The sequence below is a fragment of the Mobula birostris genome, chromosome 13 (genome assembly GCF_030028105.1).
Source record: "Mobula birostris isolate sMobBir1 chromosome 13, sMobBir1.hap1, whole genome shotgun sequence".
Classification (NCBI taxonomy): domain Eukaryota; kingdom Metazoa; phylum Chordata; class Chondrichthyes; order Myliobatiformes; family Myliobatidae; genus Mobula; species Mobula birostris.
Genome location: NC_092382.1, coordinates 104083022 through 104104841, shown reverse-complemented (window position 1 = coordinate 104104841; position 21820 = coordinate 104083022). Strand labels below are relative to the sequence as shown.

Genomic DNA, 21820 nt, shown 5'->3' with positions numbered 1-21820 from the left:
GTCAAGGTTCCACACGGAAGATTCAATCGTTAGGTATTAATAGTGAAGTAGTAAAATGGATCCAACTGTGGCTGGGTGGGAGATACCACAGAGTAGTAGTGGATAGCTGTTTCTCAAGTTGGAGGCCGGTGACCAGCGGTGTGCCTCGGGGATCTGTACTGGGTCCAATGTTGTTTCTCATATACATTAATGATCTGGATGATGGGGTGGTAAATTGGATTAGTAAGTATGCAGATGATTCTAAGGTAGGTGGCGTTGTGGATGATGAGGTAGGTTTTCAGAGCTTGCAGAGAGATTTAGGCCAGTTAGAAGAGTGGGCTAAAAGAAGCAGACGGGATTTAATACTGATAAGTGTTAGGTGCTGCATTTCGGTAGGAAATATGACATACATGGTAAATCGTAGGCCATTGGGGAATGCAATAGAAGAGAGGGATCTAGGAATACTGGTGCATAGTTCCCTGAAGGTGGAATCTCATGTGGATAAGGTGGTGAAGAAAGCGTTTGGTATGCTGGCCCTTATAAATCAGAGAATTGAGTACAGGAGTTGGGATGTAATGTCAAAATTATAGAAGGCTTTGGTGAGGCCAAAGTTAGAGTATTGTCCATAGTTCTGGTCACCGAATTATAAGAAAAATGTCAACAAAGTAGAGAGAGTACAGAGGAGATTTACTAGAATATTACCTGGTTTTCAGCACCTAAGTTACAGAGGAAGGTTGAACAAGTTAGGTCTTTATTCCTTGGAGCGTAGAAGGTTGAGGGGGGACTTAATAGAGGTACTTAAAATTATGAGGGAGACAGATAGAGTTGACGTGGATAGGCTTTTTTCCATTGAGAGTAGGGGAGATTAAAACAAGAGGAAATGAGTTGAGAGTTAAACGGCAAAAGTTTAGGGGTAACATGAGGGGGAACTTCTTTATTCAGAGAGTTGTAGCTGTATGGAACGAGCTTTTAGTGGAAGCGGTACAGGCAGGTTCTATGTTGTAACAAAAAAAAAAAACGATAGGCATGTGGACAGGAAAGGGATGGATTGCTATGGACTGAGTGCAGGTAACTGGGACTAGGTAAGAGTAAGCATTCCGCACGTACTACAAGGGCCGAAATGTCCTGTTTCCGTGCTATAATTGTTATATGGTTATATGTTATTCGCCCTTTTCCTCCCTCTGGAGGAGAATGGAGTAAGAAAGAGGGGCAGAAAGAGTCAGGAGTGAATTTGAGAGGATGGAAGAGTGATAGTATACGAGAGAGAAGGGCGAATATTAGCGGGTGATCACTTCGCTCACACATGCTCTTCATATTCTATCCCTTCACACTATGATCCGGGTCAATTTTGACTCGGCCCAAGAATCCCCTCATAACAAGTGTCTATACCAAATTCTGAACAACAGATCTTTTTGAAATATATAAATAGCTTATCTGACATTAATAAATGGGTTATTAATTCTTAATTGATGTTTCAGTGATCTAAAATCCCTTTCAATAGATATGAGTCAAGTTTGACCCGGAACAACCACAATGTACAAACAATTGTAGTACCTGTACAAAAGTGTATACAGATATAAATATGTTCATTGTTGCTCATTTTGGTTCACTTTAATAAAAGTCACCAAATTCTGGCTAAAATATCACTTAGGGTGTTTTTATTGTTGTCAAATGTAAAAGCGTGTCAAATCGGACCCGAACAGTATGCATGGGTTAATTCAGATCGGCCCCACGGGCTGTTGACAGAGATCCTGGATCTCTTCGGGAAAATCTGGGAACAAATGTGCGGACTTCTCGCAGATGAAACCGTGCTTAAGGTCGCAAGGAGAACTCCCTCCGTTCTGGTCGCAGTGACCGCAGGCGGGTGTTCCAGGGTAAATCTTGAGCAAGAGTCCAGAGGCCACATTCCTGTCAAAGAGGGTTCAACAATTTCTACTGAGACAAAACTAATCCGATTAAACAACGTTCTCCCCACAGACCTGAAACCAACCCCAGACTAATCGCACTGACCCACTCTGTCCCCACAGCACTGTGTCAATCTCCAGACTAACCCTAGTACACCTCGCTCCCCTCAGATCTGTTTCAGTCCCCAAAAATCTCGCTGCTCCACCTTTTCCCCACATTAAAGTCTGGAAATTAATCCCAAAGGCCCACTCTCATCCCGCAGCCCTGTGTCGGTCACTAAATTAGTCCCATTGCCCTTCGCGCTCCCGACAGCTTCGTGTCTGTCTTCAAACTAATCCCACTGCATCGTCCTCTCCCCACCGTCACGTGTCGGCCGCCAAACCACTGACACACTCTCTCCCACAGCCCTGCGTCAGTCTGCAAACTAATCTCACTGACCCACTCTGTGCACACAACCCTGTATCGGTCTTCAAACGAATCCAATTGTCCCACTCTCTCCCTTCAGATCTCTATCAGTAACCAAACTATTCCCGCTGCCCAACTCCTTTCTCACAGAACAATGTCAGTCCGCAAGATAATCCCACTCTCTTTCCCTCTCCCCACCTTTCCCTGTCAGTACAAACTAATTCCACTGCATCGCGCACTCTCCACAGCCCAGTGAGCGTCAGCTAAATAAGTCCATGGCCCTCTACCAGTCCTCAAAATATTCCCCTGCCCTGCCCTTCCCCGACAGAGACGTATCGGTCCCCAAAGAATTCCCGTACTACCATCCTCTCCCGACAACCTCGAAAAGTCTTCAAACAAATCCCAATCCCGCTCCCTCTTCCCACAAACCTACTTTAGCCTTTAAACTAATCCCATTTTCTCCCCTCAGGACAGTGTCATTCCCCAACCTCAACCCCACATATCCATCAAATCTCACCCGTCTTCGCATTTTCCAATCCAGTAAGCAAGGTTTCGGTTACGAAGAAAAAGGAAAACAGCTTTCTGTGAAATTAAATTCCTTCGATTAACAGCTAGATTCACAAACTATTTACGCAGCCTCCGTCAGTTGTTGATGGTATGATGCGAAGGGAGCTTCAATCTCTGTCCGATCCAGGAAGTGTGAGATGGGACGGAGGAAGCTTCATCCCTTGTCTGACCCCGGAATCTGTTATGGGACGGTGTGGAGGGAGCTTCACTCTGTGTCTGACCCCGGGAGTATGTAATGGGACGGTAGGGAGGGAGATTCACTCTGTGCCTGACCCCGGGACTGTGTTATGGGACGGTGCGGAGGGAGCTTCCCTCTGTGTCTGATTCGGGAGTGTGATGGTAAGGTGTGGAGGAATCTTTACTCTGTGGGACCCCTTGACTGTCTCTTGCGGCGCTGCGGAGGAAAATTCACTCTGTGCCTGACCCCGGAATTGTCTGATGGGACAGTGTGGAGGGAACTTCACTCTGTGTCTGACTCCGGGAGTGTGTGATGGGATGGTGCTGAGGCAGCATCACTCTCTGTCTGACTCCGGGAGTGTGTGGAGAAAAATTTACTTTGTGTCTGACCCCAGGTATGTGTGGTGGGTGTTTCACTCTGTGCGTCGGGAGTCTGTAATGAGTTCTGTGTTACTGTGGGATCTTCTCGTGGTTTGACACCTACCGCTTCATCCCTTGTATTGATTTCGAAAAGTCTTGAATCACGGTTTGAACATTCTTGCATCGCTGTGTAGAAAGATGTTTCAGAGATGGATACGTAATAACACCGTTCTTTATTTCTGATCCAGTCCTTGGGACACGTTGGCTCTGGAAATCAGCAGTAAGGCACAGTGAAACTCCTTACACACTGTTTCATAACAGACAATCAGAGAAGTTTAGTAATGTTCCTTCTACTCCGTCTGATCACGCAAACCCGAAAGTCTCCCTCCCCGTCGTCCGATCACACCCTGCCGGTATCAGACAGAAAGCGAAACTCCATCCAGAGCCGGTCAAGCGTTCCCGATTTCAGACACTGAGTGAACCACTCCCTATTTCTCCATAGTTTCCCATCACAAACTCACAGTGTCAAACAACGAGTCCCATCACAGTGTCCCGCTGTCAGATTCAGAGTGAAACTGCCTCCACACCGTCACATCACACACACTCTCTGGGCCAACACTAGATGTCGCTGCCTCCACGCCTTCCGATCACATACTGCCGGGGTAAGAAACTGGGTATCGTTCCCTCCACACCGGACGCTAATACATTCACGAGGTCAGCCACAGTGTGTGTTGCATCCAGACCTTCTAGTCAGAGACACCGGAGGTCAGCCACAGTGTGAATCTTACTCCCTACGGCCTCATCACACACTCCAAGTCTCAGACATGGAGTGAAGCTCATGCAAACAGTCCCAACACACACTACCGAGATCAGACACGGATTCAAACTATCTCGGCACCTGCCCCTCACTGACACGCGGAGTCAGTTACAGTGTGAAGCTCTCTGCACACCATCCAACCACACGATGCCTGGAGTCAGCTACCTATTGGGGTTCCATCCACACTGTCCCTTCACACTGTCTTGGAGACAGACACAGAGTGAAGCTCTTATCTCGTGGGCCAGTCGCACACTCCAGGGGTCAGGCAGATACAGAGTGAAACTCCAGGGCCAACGTTCCATCATAGATTCCCGAGGCCAGGCACAGAGTGAAGCTCCTTCCACACACTTCCATCACGCACTCCCGGGTTCACACACAGTTGATGCTCCCTCCATACCGTCCCATCACACATTCCAGTGGTCACTCATACCTTAAAGCTCCAATCACGCTGTCCCATCGCACAGTCCCGTGGTCAGACACATAGCGATGCTCCCTCCACACCCACCCATAACACACTCCGGGGTTTAGACTGGAGTAAAGATCATTCCACACCGCCTCATCACAAAACCTCTGGGTCAGACACAGAGTGACCTCCCTCCACACCATCTATCACAAATTCTCCGGTCAGGCAGAGAGTGAGGTTACCTTACCCCCTCCAGTGACACACTCACGGATTCAGACATAAAGTGATGCTCCCTCCACACCGTTCCTTCACACACTCCCAGGGTCAGACACAGAGTGCAGCTCCCTCCACACCATCCCATCAACCTCCCCCCTCACCCTGTGATGACGAGCCGAGTAGGTAACCGTTGTTCCCTCACCTCTGTTGTTGGTGAGGAATTGGCAAAGTAGTTGGTAGTTTTTTTCGGAGATGATCTGAGACTGACGAATCTGTGATACTGAGAGAGATGGTGAACGACGTTTAGCGTTACAGTGACGTGTGAGACATTGCCACGGTGCTGCGCGGATCGCGGTAAGTAGTGTGTCAGTGTCACGGTGAGGCACGGTTCATGTTGAGGAGCGTGTAGGTGTCATGGTCAGTGGTCTGTCAGTGTCACAGTCAAGGGCGTGTCAGTGTTACAGTGAGGGCACATTGCTGTCACTGTGAGCGTCTTCTCTGTCTCACGGTGAGAATCGTGTCCGTGTCGCGGTTAGTAGTGTATCAGTGTCGCACACAGGGGCGTGTTACCGCTACGGTGCCAGGATTGTTGGTGTTATTGGGAATGGCATGTCGGTTTCAATATAGGAGACTGGATTGTGTTACGATAAAGGCCGTGTTATTGTCACGGTTAAGGGCTGTGTCGGTGACGCCGTGAGGTGTTTGTCTGTGTCACGTTCAGGGCCGTGTCGGCATCACTGTGAGGTTTTACCCTAACACTTCATTCCACTCTGTTAGTTTACGGTCTGACACTATCCGGATCCCTTTCGACTCACCATAGATTGAGAGCCCGGCCACTGTCACGATGAGGGCGGATGTAACTAGACAGAGTAGGCAGATCTTAAAGTTCGATCTATTTCCGAGGTTGTCTTTTGGCTCACGTTTATGCGGACCTGTAGAGAGACCATTCCGTGTGTGTGTGGATTCAGCCGTCTCCACCACTGGGACTCCCTTCCACCCACAATCCGCTCTCTCTCCTTCCACCAGGATTACCCCTCCCTCCCTCAATCAAATCTACTTTCAACCGTTATCGCTGAGAGTCCAAATTGGTTGTCCTGGCAAAGTCTGTCTCATGTCTAACTGATTCGAGAGGTGTTTTTTTTCCCCCTCTCTCTCGAAGGTGATGGATGAAGTTGGACTCGGGGATGTTGTCTACGTGAACTTCAACTGGGCGTTTGACCAGGTTCCTCAGGAGGGCGTTATCCAGAGAGATTATGCTTCAACGGATCCATGAGGAATTGGCCGCTTCGTTTAAGAGTTTATCATTTTTCACAGTTGTATTATTGTTTTCACGCTTTCTAATTGCAAATGCAACTCCGCTATTTAAGAAGGGGACAAGGAAGCAAAAAGGAAGTTATGGACCTATTAGCTTGACATCGATGGTTGGGAAGTTGTTGGAGTCGATTGTCAAGGATGTGGTTACAGAGTACTTGCAGGCATATGACAAGACAGGCAGAACTCAGCATGGTTTCCTTAAAGAAAATCCTGCCTGACAAACCCATTACAATTTTTTGAGGAAATTACAAGTAGACAGGACAAGGGAGATGCAGTGGATGCTGTATATTTGGATTTTCAGAAGGCCTTTGACAAGGTGCCACACATGAGACTGCTTAACAAGGTAAGAGCACATAGAATTATGGGAACGTTACATATTAGGATATAGCGTTGGCTGATTGGCAGGAAACAGATAGTAGGAATAAAAAAAGATCCTTTTCCGTTGGCTGCCGGTTACCATTTGTGTTCCACAGGGGTCCGTGTTGGGGCCGCTTCTTTTTACATTGTACATCAACGATTTGGATTATGGAACAGATTGCTTTGTGACTACGTTTGCTGATGATACAGGGATAGGTGGTTGGGCCGGTAGTCCTGAGGAAACAGAGAGTCCGCAGAGATACTTGGATAGATTGGAAGAATGGACTAAGAAGTGGCAAATGAAATATAATTTTGGAAAGTGTATGGTTATGCACTTTGTCAGAAGAAATAAACGGGCAGACTATTATTTACATAGGGAGAGAATTCTAAGTTCTGAGATGCAACGGGACTTGGGAGTCCTCGTGCAGGATACCCTTAAAGTTAACCTCCAGGTTGAGTCAGTAGTGAAGAAGGCGAATGCAATGTTGGCATTCATTTCCAGAGGAATAGAGTATAGGAGCAGGGATGTGATGTTGAGGCTGTATAAGGCGCTGGTGAGACCTCACTTGGAGTACTGTGGGCTGTTCTGGGCTCCTTATTTAAGAAAAGATTTGCTGACGTTGGAGAGGGTACAGAGAAGATTCACTAAAATGATTCCCGGAATGAGAGGGTTAACATATCAGGAACTTTTGTCCGCTCTTGGACTGTACTCCTTGGAGGCTAGAAGAATGAGGAGAGAGCTCATAGAAACATTTCGCATGCTGAAAGGCATGGACAGAGTGGATGTGGCCAAATTGTTTCCCATGATGGGGGAGTCTAGTACGAGAGGGCATGACTTAAGGATTGAAGGGCGCCCATTCAGAACAGAGATGCGAAGAAATTTTTTTAGCCAGAGGGTCGTGAATCTATGGAATTTGTTGCCACGGGCGGCAGTGGAGCCCAAGTAATTGGGTGTACTTAAGGCAGAGATTGATAGGTATCTGAGTAGCCAGGACATCAAAGGTTCTGGTGAGAAGGCGGGGGAGTAGGACTAAATGGGAGAATGGAGCAGCTCATGATAAAATGGCGGAGCAGACTTGATGGACTGAATGGCCGACTTCTGCTCCTTTGTCTTATGGTTTTATGGGATATATGACCGTCTTGTGGGGACTAACATGTTGCGGGGATATTCGTGGACTCCATTGTGTTTCTTTATTTTATAGCTGCGGCATGCAGAGGTGCGGTACGGTAACGTAGTGGCTGGCACAGCGCTCCACAATACCAGAGAAGCGGGTTCAAATACCGCCACTACCTAGGTGCTCTGGTTTCCTCCCACAGTCCAAAGGCCTATCAGTTGGTACGTGAACAACTCATTGCAAATTGTCCCGCGATTAGGCGAGGAATAAATTGGGGATTGCTTGCTTGAAGGGTGGGATGTGCCGAGATTCTTCAATACATGTTCAAATCTAAATACTTTTCTAAAATGCCTGTATATGATGTATCTGTTAGTCTTGCGAGACCATGGTTCTACGCCTGGAAAGTCTTCTTTCTCCAGGGTGCAGGCCTGGGCAAAGATGTATGGAAGACCGGCGGTTGCCCATGGCATGTCTCTGCTCTCCACGACACCGATGTTGTCGAAGGAGTCGATGCAGCTTGGAACCAGTGTCGACGCAGAGCACTGTGTGGTTAAGTGCCATGCTGAAGGACACAACACGCTGGGGCTCGAATCTTCAGGTCGCTAGAGGAATGTCTTACCTACTTGGCCACATGCCCAAACAGGACTGGAATTCTAAGTGAAATGCTAAGGGTTAAGACCCTTAACTGACAACGTAGAATAGGATTTTGGGTTGGCCGCGCAGGTCAATGGGGTGTTTAGTATGACAGTAGAAAAGTGTTTATGGAAACGGTGGAGATAGCAGAGGTACTTAATGGATATTTTGCTTTAGTGTTTACGACAAAAAACGATCATGGCAATTGTCCTGATGACTCAGAGCAGATTGAAAAGCTAGAGCATATAGAAATTCAGCCTTCTGTGGGAATCGAAGGAGGAGATTGCTGAGCAGCTGCAATGATCTTTGCATCATGAACGGGTACAAAAGAGGTTCCCAATGATTGGAGGGTTGCAGATGTTGTTCCCTTATTGAAGAAAAGAACCAGGGACAGCCCAGGAAATTAGACCAGTGAGTCTTACTTCAGTGGTCGCTAAGTTGATGGAAAATATCTTGAAAGCAGGATTTATGAATATTTGGAGAGGCATAATATGAATAGGAATAGTCAGCATGGCTTTGTCAAAGGCAGGTCATGCCTTCCGAGCCTGATAGAATTTTTTGAGGATGTGACTAAACACATCGATGAAGGGACAACAGTAGTTGTCGTGTACATGGATTTCAGCAAGGCATTTGATAAGGTACCCCATACAAGGCTTATCGAGAAAGTAAGGAGGCATGGGATCCAAGGGGACATTGCTTTTTGGACCCAGAATTGTATTGTCCACAGAAGACAAATAGTGGTTGTAGACGGGTCATACTCTGTATGGGGTTTGGTAACCAGTGGTGTGCCTCAGGGATCTGTTCTGGGACCTCTTCTCTTCATGATTTTTACAATTGACCTGGTGAGGAATTGGAGGGATGCGTTACTAAATTTGCTGATGACACAAAGGTTGGTGGGCGGGGTGGGGGGTTTGTGGATAGTATGGAGGGGTGTCAGAGGTTACAGCGGGAGACAGATAGGATACAAAACTATACTAATAAGTGGCAGATGGCGTTCAACCCTTATAAGTGTGAGGTAGTCCATTATGATAGGTCAAATGTGGTGGCAAAATATTGTATTAACGATTAGGCTCTTGGCAGTGTGGTGGATTAGAGGGATCTTGGGGTTCGAGTCCGTGGGGGACGCTCAATGTAGCTGCGCAGGTTGACTATGTGTTAAGAATGCATATGGTGTATTGGCCTTTATTAATCGTGGAACTTAGTTTAAGAACCGAGAGGTAATGTTGCAGCTATATAGGACCCTGGTCAAACCCCACTTCGAGTACTGTGCGCAGTTCTGGTCGCCTCTCTATCTGAAGGATGAAAGGGTGCAGAGGAGGTTTACAAAGATGTTGCCTGGATTGGGGACCATGCCTTATGAGAATAGGTTGAGTGAACTCGGCCTTTTCTCCCTGGAGCGACGGAGGGCGAGAGGTGACCTGATAGAGGTGTACACGATGATGAATGGGCACTGAACCTGTCGATAGTCAGAGGCTACAATGGCTAACAGGAGAGAGAATAGTTTTAAAGTCCTTGGAGAAAGGTACAGAGGAGTGTCATATCTAAGTTTCTTTTACGCTGATAGTGATGAGTGCGTGGAATGGGCTGCCGGTAACGATGGTGTTGGCGGACTGATAGGGTCTTTTAATGGACTCCCCGATAGGTGCATGGAGTTTAGAAAAATAAAGGGCTATGGGTAACGTTGGGTAAATTCTAAAGTAACGTTACATTCATCACAGCATTGTAGGCCGAAGGGCATGTATACCGCTGTTGGTGTTCTACGCTTTTATGTTTCTCTGATAGAGGGGAGAAGAGAGTGGCCGGGGAGGACTGGAGAAAAAAAAAAAGATGAAGGCCTTGAAGGAGTCGATGTGGACAGGGTGTTTCCTGTGGATGGAGAGTGTAAGACCAGGGGACACAACCTCAGAATAGCGGGGCGTCCATTGGAACGCAGATGAGGAAAAATCTCTTTAGCCAGACTGCGGTGAATCTGTAGATATATTGCCACAGGCCGCTGTGGAGACCAAGTCTCTGTGTACATCTATGGGCGAGGGTGCCAGATTCTTATTAGTCAGGGCATCAGGGTCTTGGGATGAAGGAAGGGGATTGGACCGAGAGTAAATTGGAACGGTCATATCGAAAAGGAGAAGCAGACTCAATGAGCAAAATGACCGAACACTTCTCCACATCATATGGCCTTACAGTCGGTTACTCTGTGTCATTGAGGAAGAAAAAAAAAAGAGATAATTTGGCCGTCAAGCTATACCAGTCAAGGATAGCTCAAGATGCAGGCCATGGGGATGAAGCACAGCGATCCAGAGATACGGATACACGGTTCCCTGAAAGCGGAATCACAGGTAGACAGGAACACTGGGGAGTGTTGTAGAACAGAGGGACCCAGGGGTACAGGGACACGGTTCTCTGAAAGTGGAGTCACAATAGACAGGGACGCTGGGGAGTGTTGTAGAACAGGGGGACCCAGGGGTACAGGTACACGGTTCCCTGAAAGTGGAGTCACGGGAAGACTGGACGGTGAAGAAGCCGTCTGACACCCTGGCCTTCGTCAGTCAGGACACTGAGTGCGGAAGTCGGGAGGTCACGTTGTAGTTCTACAATATGTCGGTGGGGCCGCACATGAAGTACGGTGTTCAGTGTCCGTCGTCCTGCTGTGGGGAAGACACCACTGGGCCGGATGGATGGAAGGAAGGAGTGCAGAAGGAGATTCATGAGGATGTTCCCAGGACTTGAGGGACTGACTTACGGAGAGAAGTCCGTCAGGCTGGGACTTTATTGCTTACAGTTTACCTGTGACCGTACAGAGGTGTACAAAACCATGAGGGGCACAAATCGGATGAATGAGCACATCAGGGAGAATCGAGTACGCGAGCGCACGGGTCTAAAATGAGACAGGAATCAATTTAATTGGAGACCACAGAGGCAATTTTTTCAAACCAAATGCTGGTCCGAATGTGGAACTAGCTGCCTGATAAATGGAGGCTGAGGGAGATGAATTTGAAGCATTAAAATAAGGCACACGCTCTTCTGAATATAACTTGTGGCTTTCTCCACAGTGACGCCAATAATGTGAACTCTGACCTGATAGGGCATTGCCTGGCAACTTTCGGAGCCCAGAGCCGATGGGAGGAGCCTCATCCTCATTCATGAGGTGATCGTCATTCCGAAAGTTCACCTCTGAGTAGGTAGATGTCAGGCCGTCTGGGGGAGAGAGCGATGGAGGATGAGAGAGAAGGAAATAGAATGAAGAGCGGCCGGCAGAGAATGGAGGGGGGCTAGGACAGAGAGTAAGAGCAGAGGGAGAGGGTGAGGTGAGGGGGAGAGATAGGGCTGAAAGTCAGGGGTGGAAGGAGAGATTGATGAAAGAGAAGAGAGAGTGGGTAACTTTAGGAAAATGGGAGAGAGAAAATAGGGAGAGATATTGAGTATAGGAGGGGAGCGACAGCGGGGGCAGAGAGTAAGAGTGAGCCAGGACAGAGAGGGCTGAGAGAAGCAAAGAGATGGGAGAGTGAGGGAAGGTGAATAATGAGAGAGAGGGAGAGAGAGGGGAGGAGAGAGACAGAGAACATATACGAGAGGGAGAGAAAGGGAATGGGAGCAGAGAGAGAAGAGCGGGAGCTGAGAGGAAAATCAGGCGACAGGAAGAACAGGGAGAGGGAGACAGAGAGGTGGAGTGGAGGAGATAAATGGAGGAGAGAGAGTGAGCAAAGATAGAGGGCAAGAATGCGACGGAGAGAGCGAGAATGAGGGAGGGAGATAGGGGCGAGTTTTGACATTGGGAGCAGTGAGGGAGAGTAGGGAAAGGTGGGAGAGGAATGGAGATGGAGAGTGTTGTGGAAGGGAGAGAGGAGGATGGGCGAGAGAGGGGGAGAGAGAGGTGGATGTTGATGGATGGTCTAGTTACGAGATAGTGAGCAGAGAGAGGAGAAAGGATTGAAGAAGAGAGTGGGAAAGAGAGGTGGACAAGGAGAGGGTAAGAGAAGGGGTGCGAGAGAAGAGAGGGGACTGGGAGAGGGAAGAGGGGGAGCCGGAGGGGTGGAAGTGTGTGGGGGGGGGGCTGGTTGAGAGGGGAGAGGGAGGAAGAGATGAGAGGGGAGAAAATGAGGATTAGAAAGCGGACAGGGTCGTTCGAATGTTCTACAGTGTCCCATCGTAACTGTGTCTTTCACTGCGCCTCCTCCTCACCTCCACTCCCACGGTGTTCACTACCCACCGCTCCTCCCACAGAGCTCACTCTTCACAGACCCCTCCCACGGTGCCCTCTGAGCGTCGTGCCCCGCCCCCTCCCCCCCCCCCCCCCAATAGTGCTCTCTCCTGGATGTACCTCTTCCTCCCGCAGCAATCCTTCCTCCTCCCGTCACACAGCGCTACATCCACAGCTTCCGTCACGGGACGCACCAGCCCCACCAAGCGCTGCTCCCCGCTTCCAGGGCGCTACACCCTCCCAGAGCGCACCCTGAACACCGACCCTCACAGAGCTCCCGCCTCACCATGTCAACCACGTGTTCTCTTTGACTTCTTCTACACCAGGGAATCGGTGAGTTTAATGTACACTTGCCCTGAGATCTCTCGACACGAATGGACGCGTCACGTAAACACAATGAAATCAATATCGATGAAACTGACCTCCATCTCTACGGACCCGGGGCGCTGAGACGGCCGTGAAATTAAGTTCCACGTACGAACAATCAGGTTCAGCTGGGAACAGAAAAAAGAGGGTCAGAAAAAGAGTGAATCTCCCTCCACACCGTCCCATCACACTTTGCCGGGGTCAGGCACAGAGTCAAACTCCCTCCACACCGTCCCATCACACTTTGCCGGGGTCAGGCACAGAGTCAAACTCCCTCCACACCGTCCCATCACACTTTGCCGGGGTCAGGCACAGAGTCAAACTCCCTCCACACCGTCTCATCACACACTGCCGGGGTCAGGCACAGAGTCAAACTCCCTCCACACCGTCCCATCACACTCTCCTGGGGTCAGACACAGAGTGAATCTCCCTCCACACCATCCCATCACACACTCCCGGGGTCTGACACAAAGTGAATCTTCCTCCGCACCGTCACATCACACACCCCCCGGGGTCAGACACAGAGTGAATCTCCCTCCACACCGTCCCATCACACACTGCCGGGGTCAGGCACAGAGTCAAACTCCCTCCACACCGTCCCAGCACACACTCCCGGGGTCTGACACAAAGTGAATCTCCCTCCGCACAGTCACATCACACACTCCCGGGGTCAGACACAGAGTGAATCTCCCTCCACACCGTCCCATCACACACTCCCGGGGTCTGACACAAAGTGAATCTTCCTCCGCACCGTCACATCACACACCCCCCGGGGTCAGACACAGAGTGAATCTCCCTCCACACCGTCCCATCACACACTCCCGGGGTCAGACACAGAGTGAATCTCCCTCCACACCGTCCCATCACACAGTCCCGGGGTCAGACACAGAGTGAATCTCCCTCCGCACCGTCCCATCACACACTCCCGGGGTCAGACACAGAGTGAATCTCCCTCCGCACCGTCCCATCACACACTCCCGGGGTCAGAAACAGAGTGAATCTCCCTCCACACCGTCCCATCACACACTCCCGGTATCAGACACAGAGTGAATCTCCCTCCGCACCGTCCCATCACACACTCCCGGGGTCAGACACAGAGTGAATCTCCCTCCACACCATCCCATCACACACTCCTGGGGTCAGACACAGAGTGAATCTCCCTCCGCACCGTCCCATCACACACTCCCGGGGTCAGACACACAGAGTGAATCTCCCTCCACACCGTCCCATCACACACTACCGGGGTCAGACACAGAGTGAATCTCCCTCCGCACCGTCCCATCACACACTACCGGGGTCAGACACAGAGTGAATCTCCCTCCGCACCGTCCCATCACACACTCCCGGGGTCAGACACAGAGTGAATCTCCCTCCACACCATCCCATCACACACTCCCGGGGTCAGACACAGAGTGAATCTCCCTCCACACCGTCCCATCACACACAACCGGGGTCAGGCACAGAGTGAATCTCCCTCCACACCATCCCATCACACACTCCCGGGGTCAGACACAGAGTAAAGGTTTCCTCAGTCTCATCCATCACGCTCTCCCGGGGGTAAAGCAGAGAGTAAAGCTCCCCGGGCACCAACCTGTCACACCCCAGCCCCCCAACCTGTGTCTGATCACAGAGAGAAGCTTTGTCCACAGCATCCCTGCACATACGCCCAGGTGTAGAAACTGCGGGAAACTCCTTCCGTCTCACCGCCCTACTTACCTCCGGAAGGAGCAGGTGATTTCCATCCTGCGAGCTGCCTATCCGCGTAGGTCTCGTTCTCAACCATCTTATCAGGTCTCTGAGCTCTGAAAGGGATAGGAACATCGGTAGAGGAAACGCGTGATGGCAGACCGTGTCTCAGCAACAGCTGGTGAACAGCCGATAGAGTGAGGAAACTAGAGCAGGGACAGGAAGTACAGGGAGGAGGGAGATTGCGGGTGTGGGAGACGGTGGGATAGATGCGATTGCCAGGAGGGAAGAAATAAAATTGTAGAAGAGATGTGGAGAGTAATTGGGGGAAGAGTGCAGACAGTGGCGAGAGAGAATGAGGGAAGAAACGGAAGGAGGGGTTTAGAGAGGAATAGCAGGGGAGCGGAAGGAGGAAATGACGGAGATATTTGTGTCATCGAGGCTCTATTGTCATGGAGACCCCGGCCCCCAACCCGCACCCACCCCCGCACCGTTCCCCACTGGTTCTGAAAGGTTCGACTGTTTCTGTTCAACTCCAGGGCTTCAGGCATCAGAAACTCTGTCTGCGAGAAACGGCGGCTGCAGGAAACACCCCCAACACACACCGAGGTGTGTGAGCTGTCTCCCTCCGAGTGATATAAACAGCCCCCTCGAAACTCGTTCCATCCGAAAGGCTTCCTTGCCTTCTACGTCCTCTACATCCTCCCTGCACCTTATAATATATATGGCACCCCCCTACACACACACTCTCTCTCTCTCTCTCCTCTCTCTCTCTCTCTCTCTCTCTCTCTCTCTCTCTCTCTCTCTCTCTCTCTCTCGTTCTCTCCCTCCCACCATCACCCCACAGCACTTTGGACTTTGGACTTTTCTCTCCCCTTTCCCTCCAAAGTTTATCAGTCTCCCAGTTCTATTCTTCGCCGTTTACAAGTTTCTCCCTCTCTACCGCCACTCCCACCACCGTCTGCCCTTTTCCACCCAACTTCCAACACCCTTCCCTTCCCCTCTCTCCCACCTGGCCCCTCTCTCCCTCTTTTCTCCTCTCTCCCACGTCCTCCCCCCCCTCCCCAACGCCGTCTCCTTCCATATTATCTTAACCCACTCTCTCCCCCAGCATCCTACCGCACTCCGTTTCACCTCTCTACCCCCACCAGCCCTGTCTCTGTGTCTAAGAGATATCACACCCTTCCCCCACCCAAGCACTACACAGTGTTCTCCCCAAAATTCCCACGTCCCTTACACTGTTAGAGGGGAAGGGGTTAGTTGCTTCATGGCTCGGGATACCCAGCCGTCTTTCACATTCTCCCATCCCCGATTACCCGCCCTCCCCCTCGCTCACCTCATTTCCCTTCATCATATCTCCAGCTCTCCGCCACAGCGGCTTCCGCTTCCCCTTCCCTCCCCACCCCCATGCCGTTGCTCTTTCCTTCTCCTTCACTGGCACCTTCTGTCCACCGCTCTGCCCGGTCTCCCTCACTCCCATCCTCACCCCTCACCCGCTTCTTCTCCTCCGCTCACCATTCCTCCCTACCTCCAGCCGTTCCAAAAGCCTTGCCTTGTAATCTGCCTCAGAGATTGCGTGTGTATGTGTGTCTGAGAGCCGGTGTGGTTTATACGAAAGAGGAAGGACGAGAAGGCGAGGACGGGAGGGTGCGAATGCACACACCACCCTCTCCGCTTTCAAACCCACCTTCCAACACTCTCCGTCCCCCTCTCTCCCACGCCCCCCTCCCCCATCTACCAGCCTCACTCTCTTTTATCTCTCTACCACACCTGTCGCCAAGAGATATTTCCCCCACAAACACACCCATGTTCTCCGGATATTTTCCACGTCCCTTCCGACTTCTCGAAGGTGGAGAAGGGGATGGGAGATGTTTTGGATCGGGACACTCAGCCTCTCTCACATTCTCCCATTTCCCCCTTTCTCCGCCCTCCCCTCCCCCATTCTCCCCCTTTCCCTTCTTTGCCCCTTCCTTCCACACGCTCTCCCGCTCCCCCTTCTCTCCCGCCACACCTTCCATCTTTCCCTCTCCCCTGCTTCCTCCCTCTCTGGCCCTCTTCGCTGCAGCCGTCTCCCGCACTCCCCACCCTCACCCCTCCTTCTCTCCCGCGTCCCACTCTCCCCACTGTCACTCCTCACCCGCTCCTTCTCTCTCTTTCAACACGTCTCCCTTCTCCACCACCTCCCTACCTCTAGCCGTTCCGGAAGCTTGAATTGTGTGTCTGCCTCAGAAATTGCGTGTGTGTGTGACTGGGAGCCGTTTTAGTGTGCAGGAAAGAGGAAGGAAGGGGAGGCGGGGAAGGGGACAGGGATTGGGTGGAGATATTATACATGACAGGAACCACATGATGTCCTAACAACACAGAACTGTGGTGAGGCTCAGATAGTCGGTGGGAAAAGTAGTAAAACCAGGCGTCAACTCTCTCTGTCATCGTCCTCATAAATCCCAGTGAACACAGAGCGGAAGATTTGTAGATTTGACGCAATGTCCCGGCCCTCTCAGCACCACTGGTCTGTAGAAATGGAGGTCAGTTTCATCTATTTGGTTTCACTCTGTTTAGGTGAGGTGCCCATTAGTGTCGAGACATCTCAGGGCAAGTGTACAGTAAACCCGTAACGATTCCCTGGTGTAGAATATCAGAAAAACGCGTGATAGAGATAAGGAGGCTGGAGCGCTTTGGGAGGGTGGGTGTTGAGGGTGGGCTCTGGGAGGTACAGTGAGGGTAGACCTCCGTGGAAGCGGGGAGCAGCGCTTGGTGGGGATGGTGCGTCCCGTGAAGGGAGGTGTGGATGGAGCGATGTGTGATGCGGGGGACGGGGGATGGTGATGGGGGGCGCGGAGCGTAAAGAGCGCGGTTGGAGGGGTCTGTGAAGTGGGAGCTCTGTTGGAGGGTCAGTCAGTACGAAACACCATGGGAGGAGGGGAGGTGAGGAGGGATGCAGTAGAAGAGGCAGTGAGGAGGGGACGTTGTATTACACTTGAACGACTCTCTCCGCTTTCTAAGCCTCCTTCTCTATCCTCTCATCTCACTCACACCTTCTCTCCCACCCTCACGCTCCCCCTCTCCCTTCTCCCACTCCCCTCTCCTCTCGCTCCCCTTCTCTCAACCGTCTCCTCTTTTGTGTTGGGGCCAGAGACGCGGAGGTCTGTTGGTGATGGAGCGGTAGACACAAACAGAGAGTTGAGCCGGGGAGTTTGGGAATCAGGGAGAAGGGTGCAGTGGAGCAAATAGGTGAAAGGAGGAGTTTGAAGGGGGAGGCTGCAACAGAGACGGGGAGTATTGAGAGGTAGATTGTCAGTGACGGGAAGTCGGTGTGGGGGATTGTGGAGGGGAAGTGTACTGCAGAGGAGTCAGGAGCTCATGGAGATGGTTAGTGGTGAAAGAGAGGAGTCGGGTGACGAGATGCCGCATCTTCTGTGATCTCTGCATCTGGCAATACTTAAGAGCGTCCTTCAGGTGTCACGCCCGATGATCTACAGACCTGTGTCCGACAACAGACTGGGCCTGAATGGAGAGAAAATTAAAATACCTTTGGTACAAAGCGGCTTGGGAGACCTCGTGCAGGACTCCTTTAAGGTTAACTTTCCGGTCGTGACGGTGGGGATGTTAGTATTCATTTCTGGAGGTCTGGAATATATGAATACGGATTCTTCCGAACTGTAACGATTTATAAACAAACCAGCAGCAAGAGATTTTGCACTATGTTATATCAGTTGTAGAGTACTGTATGATAACCGATAGTGTATTGTGTAATTTTGAAAAACATTATACAGTTGTATATTTTGTTTGTAACGCTCAGTTATATTGGCTCGTATATGCCTATGGGAAATCCCACCCAGCACCTGACTCAGATCTTCCAACGGAGTCGGGAAATGGAGTGGTCACCGATCCAGCTAAGATAGCCACGGTGACCACCTGGCCGACACCCCAGAAGGTGAGCGCCTTACGCTCGTTTTTGGGGTTCTGCGGGTATTACCGCCAATTCGTGAAAGGATATGCGAAAATGAGTCACCCATTGAGCCAGCTGTTGTGTGGTTATCCACCTGTGGGGAAGAAAAGGAAGGGAGACCGAGGGCCGGAGGTAGGAGGATACTTGAACCGGGGGAGCCTTTGAGGTCGTATAAGGCATTGGTCAGGCCGAATCTGGAGTATTGTGTTCAGTTTTGGTCACCAAATTACAGGAGGATATAAATAAGGTTGAAAGAGTGCAGAGAAGGTTTACAAGGATGTTGCCGGAACTTGAGAAACTCAGTTACAGGGAAACGTTGACTAGATTAGGACTTTATTCCCTGGAGCGTAGAAGAATGATGGGAGATTTGATAGAGGTATATAAAATTATGATGGGTACAGATAGAGTGAATGCAAGCAGGCTTTTTCCACTGAGGCAAGGGGAGAAAAGAAACAGAGGACATGGGTTAAGGGTGAGGGGGGAAAAGTTTAAAGGGAACATTAGAGGGGGCTTCTTCACACAGAGAGTGGTGGGAGTATGGAATGAGCTGCCAGTCGAGGTGGTAAATGCGGGTTCTTTTTAACATTTAAGAATAAATTGGACAGATACATGGATGGGAGGTGTATGGAGGGATATGGTTCGTGTGCAGGTCAGTGGGACTAGGCAGAAAATAGTTCGGCACAGCCAAGAAGTGCCAAAAGGCCTGTTTCTGTGCTGTAGAATTTCTATGGTTTCTATGGTTTTCTTCTATGGTTTTGGATCGAGGTGGGATGCTCAATGTGAGGAGGTGTTCCAATCTCTAAAACGGGCGCTGACACAGCTCCCGGTGTTAGCTGTTGCTGATCCCCGGAAGCCGTATGTTCTACACACTGATGCCTGTCACGAGGTTCTTGGGACGGTCCTGTACCAGGAACAGGGCAACGGATTGAGGCTGGTGGCATTTGTCAGCCGGAGCTTGTCGACAGCTGAGAGAAACTATTCCACTCACAAGCTGGAGTTGTTGGCGTTGAAATGGGCGGTGGTGGACAAGTTGAGTGACTATCTATACGTGGCCCAGTTTGAGGTGAGAACTGACGGCAACCCCCTCACTTATATCCTGACCTCGGTAAAGCTGGACGCTACTGGACACCGGTGGGTAGCGGCCTGGTCTGCCTATGAGCTCAGCCTGAAGTACCGGCCGGGGAGTCGGAGAGTCGGAACATTGATGCAGATGCTCTATCTCGTCGGGCGCACGACGAGTCGGGCGCGGCTTAAGAGTGGTAGAGTGTCCCTGCCCCGGTGGTAATGGCCATGTGTCAAGTTGGGAGCGACGGGGAAGTAGGAGCCCCGATGGGAACGGATCGGGCAGTAGATCGATTGGGGGCTGACGATGACGCGTTACGCACTGCTTACTGTAATTTGACTGCTCTGAGGAACAGGCAGTTGCCGGAGTTGAGCCTCCAGGAAGTCGGGGCGGCTCAGTGTGATGACATGGGCATTAGCACTATCTGGTACGCGGTTAGACAGGGCGATATGGGGCAGGTGGAGAAGGCGAAGCATGCCTCCGTTTCCTTACTACTGAAGGAGCGTCCTCGGTTGAAGCTGAAGAACCACGTCTTGTACCGGGTCACGTCGCCTCCGGACTATCCCCGGCGGTGGCAGCTGGTCATGCCTAAGAAGTATTGAAAAACGAGGTTTCTTGACACAAAATGTTGATAAGCCTATAAGAGGTGAGTCTGTCCTTGAACTGGTATTGGAAAAGGAACCTGGTCAGGTGTCAGGTCTCTCGGTGTGAAAGCATTTTGGAGATAGCGATCACAATTCTATCTCCCTTACCATAGAATTAGAAACGAATAGGGACAGAGAGTTTAGAAAAGCGTTTAATTGGAGTAGGGAGAAACATGAGGCTATAAGGCAGGAACTTGGAAGATTAAATTGGGAACAGGATTTATCAGGGAAATCTACGGAAGAAATGTGTCAGATGTGAAGGGGTTATTTGCTTGGGGCTCTGGGTAGATATGTTCCAATGACACAGGGAAAGGGTGGTAGGGTACATAAACAGGGGTGTACAAAGGCTGTTAAAAATCTAGTCAAAAAGAAGAGAAGAGCTTCTGAAAGATTGAAAAAACTAGGTAATTAGAGAGATGTAGAAGATTATAAGGCCCGCAGTAACGAAGTTAGGAAATAAATTAGGAGAGCTAGAAGGGACTTGAGAAGGTCTTGGTGGACAGAATTAAGGAAAACCCCAAGGGAGTTTTCCAGTAAGTGAAGAGCAAAAGGTTAAGGCGTGAGAGAATAGGAGCAAGCAAGTGTGAAACTGGGAAAGTGTGCAACGGAACCGGAGGAGACAGCAAAAGTACTTATTTAATACTTTGCTTCAGTATTCACTACGGAAAAGGATCTTGGCGATTGTAGGGATAACTTACCGCGGACTTGAGCATATAGATATTTTAAAAAGGATGGGCTACAACTTTTGGAAAGCAGCAAGTTGGTAAGGTCACTGGGACAAGAGGAGATCTACCCTAGGCTACTGCGGAAGGCGAGGGAGGAGACTGCTAAGCCTCTGGCAATGATCTGTGCATCATCCATGGGGAGGGGAGAAGTTCAGGAGGATTGCAGGTTTGGCAGATGTTGCTCCCTTTTCTGTTAGCCCAGGAAAACATAGACCAGTGAGTCTTACTTCGGTGGTTGGTTAATTGATGGGGAATATCCTGAGAGGCAGGATTTATGAAAATTTGGAGAGGCAAAATAATATTAGAAATAGCCTGCATGGCTTGTCAAAGGCAAGTTGTGCATTACGAGACTGATTGAATTTTCCTGAGGTTGTCACTAAACACATTGCTGAAGGAAGATGAGTAGATGTAGTGGATATGGGTTTCGGCAAGGCACTTGACAAGATACCCAATGCAAGGCTTGTTGAGCAAGTAAGGAGACATCGGATCGAAAGGTGCATTCCTTGGTGGATCCAGAAATGTCTTTCTTCCAAAAGGCAAAGTGTTGTTGTAGAGGGTTATATTCCGCATGGAGGTCGGTGACCAGTGGTGTGCCTCAGGGATCTGTTCTGCCACCACTGCAGTTTATGATTTTTTTTTTTTTTCTAAACGACCTGCATGAAGAAGTATATTGATGGGTTAGTAAGTTGGTTGATAATACAAAGTTTGGGTGTGTTGCGGATAGTCTGAATGGCTGTCAGAGGTTACAACGGGACATCGATAAGATGCAAAATTGGGCTGAAATGTGGCAGATTGAGTTCGACCCAGATAAGTGTGAGGTGGTTCATTTTGGTAAGTCAAAACTGAATGCAGAATATAATATTAATGCTAAAACACTTGGCAGCGTGGAGGATCAGAGGGATCTGGGGTCCTAGTCCATAGGACACTCTAAGACCCTACGC

At 50.1% G+C, this 21820-nt stretch overlaps 2 protein-coding genes across 2 annotated transcripts in view; both read right to left on the bottom strand.

Moving 5' to 3' along the window:
• The window catches only part of LOC140207265 (uncharacterized), a 225897-nt gene that overhangs the window by 175757 nt on the left and 28320 nt on the right, over positions 1 to 21820 (bottom strand). The window lies entirely within an intron of this gene.
• On the bottom strand, positions 1616 to 16764 carry LOC140207780 (killer cell lectin-like receptor subfamily B member 1B allele C). Its single transcript, XM_072276342.1, has 9 exons — positions 16687 to 16764; positions 14529 to 14614; positions 12869 to 12940; positions 11324 to 11443; positions 5645 to 5761; positions 5032 to 5109; positions 3518 to 3660; positions 2807 to 2871; positions 1616 to 1887 (listed from the first exon to the last, which is right to left on the bottom strand). Exons 2-9 carry the CDS (start codon positions 14593 to 14595, stop codon positions 1698 to 1700), a joined length of 852 nt encoding a protein of 283 aa, XP_072132443.1. The 5' UTR covers positions 14596 to 14614; positions 16687 to 16764; the 3' UTR covers positions 1616 to 1697.

Excerpts from the sequence above, each read along its gene's own strand:
- LOC140207780 (XM_072276342.1), bottom strand. The coding sequence starts at position 14,595 with ATGGTTGAGAACGAGACCTACGCGGATAGGCAGCTCGCAGGATGGAAA. Across the intron at positions 12,941-14,528 it reads ATCACCTGCTCCTTCCGGAG|CTGAACCTGATTGTTCGTAC; the intron begins GTAAGTAGGGCG and ends TTCTGTTCCCAG. Across the intron at positions 2,872-3,517 it reads TCAATACAAGGGATGAAGCG|AAAGCTGTTTTCCTTTTTCT; the intron begins GTAGGTGTCAAA and ends TTAATTTCACAG.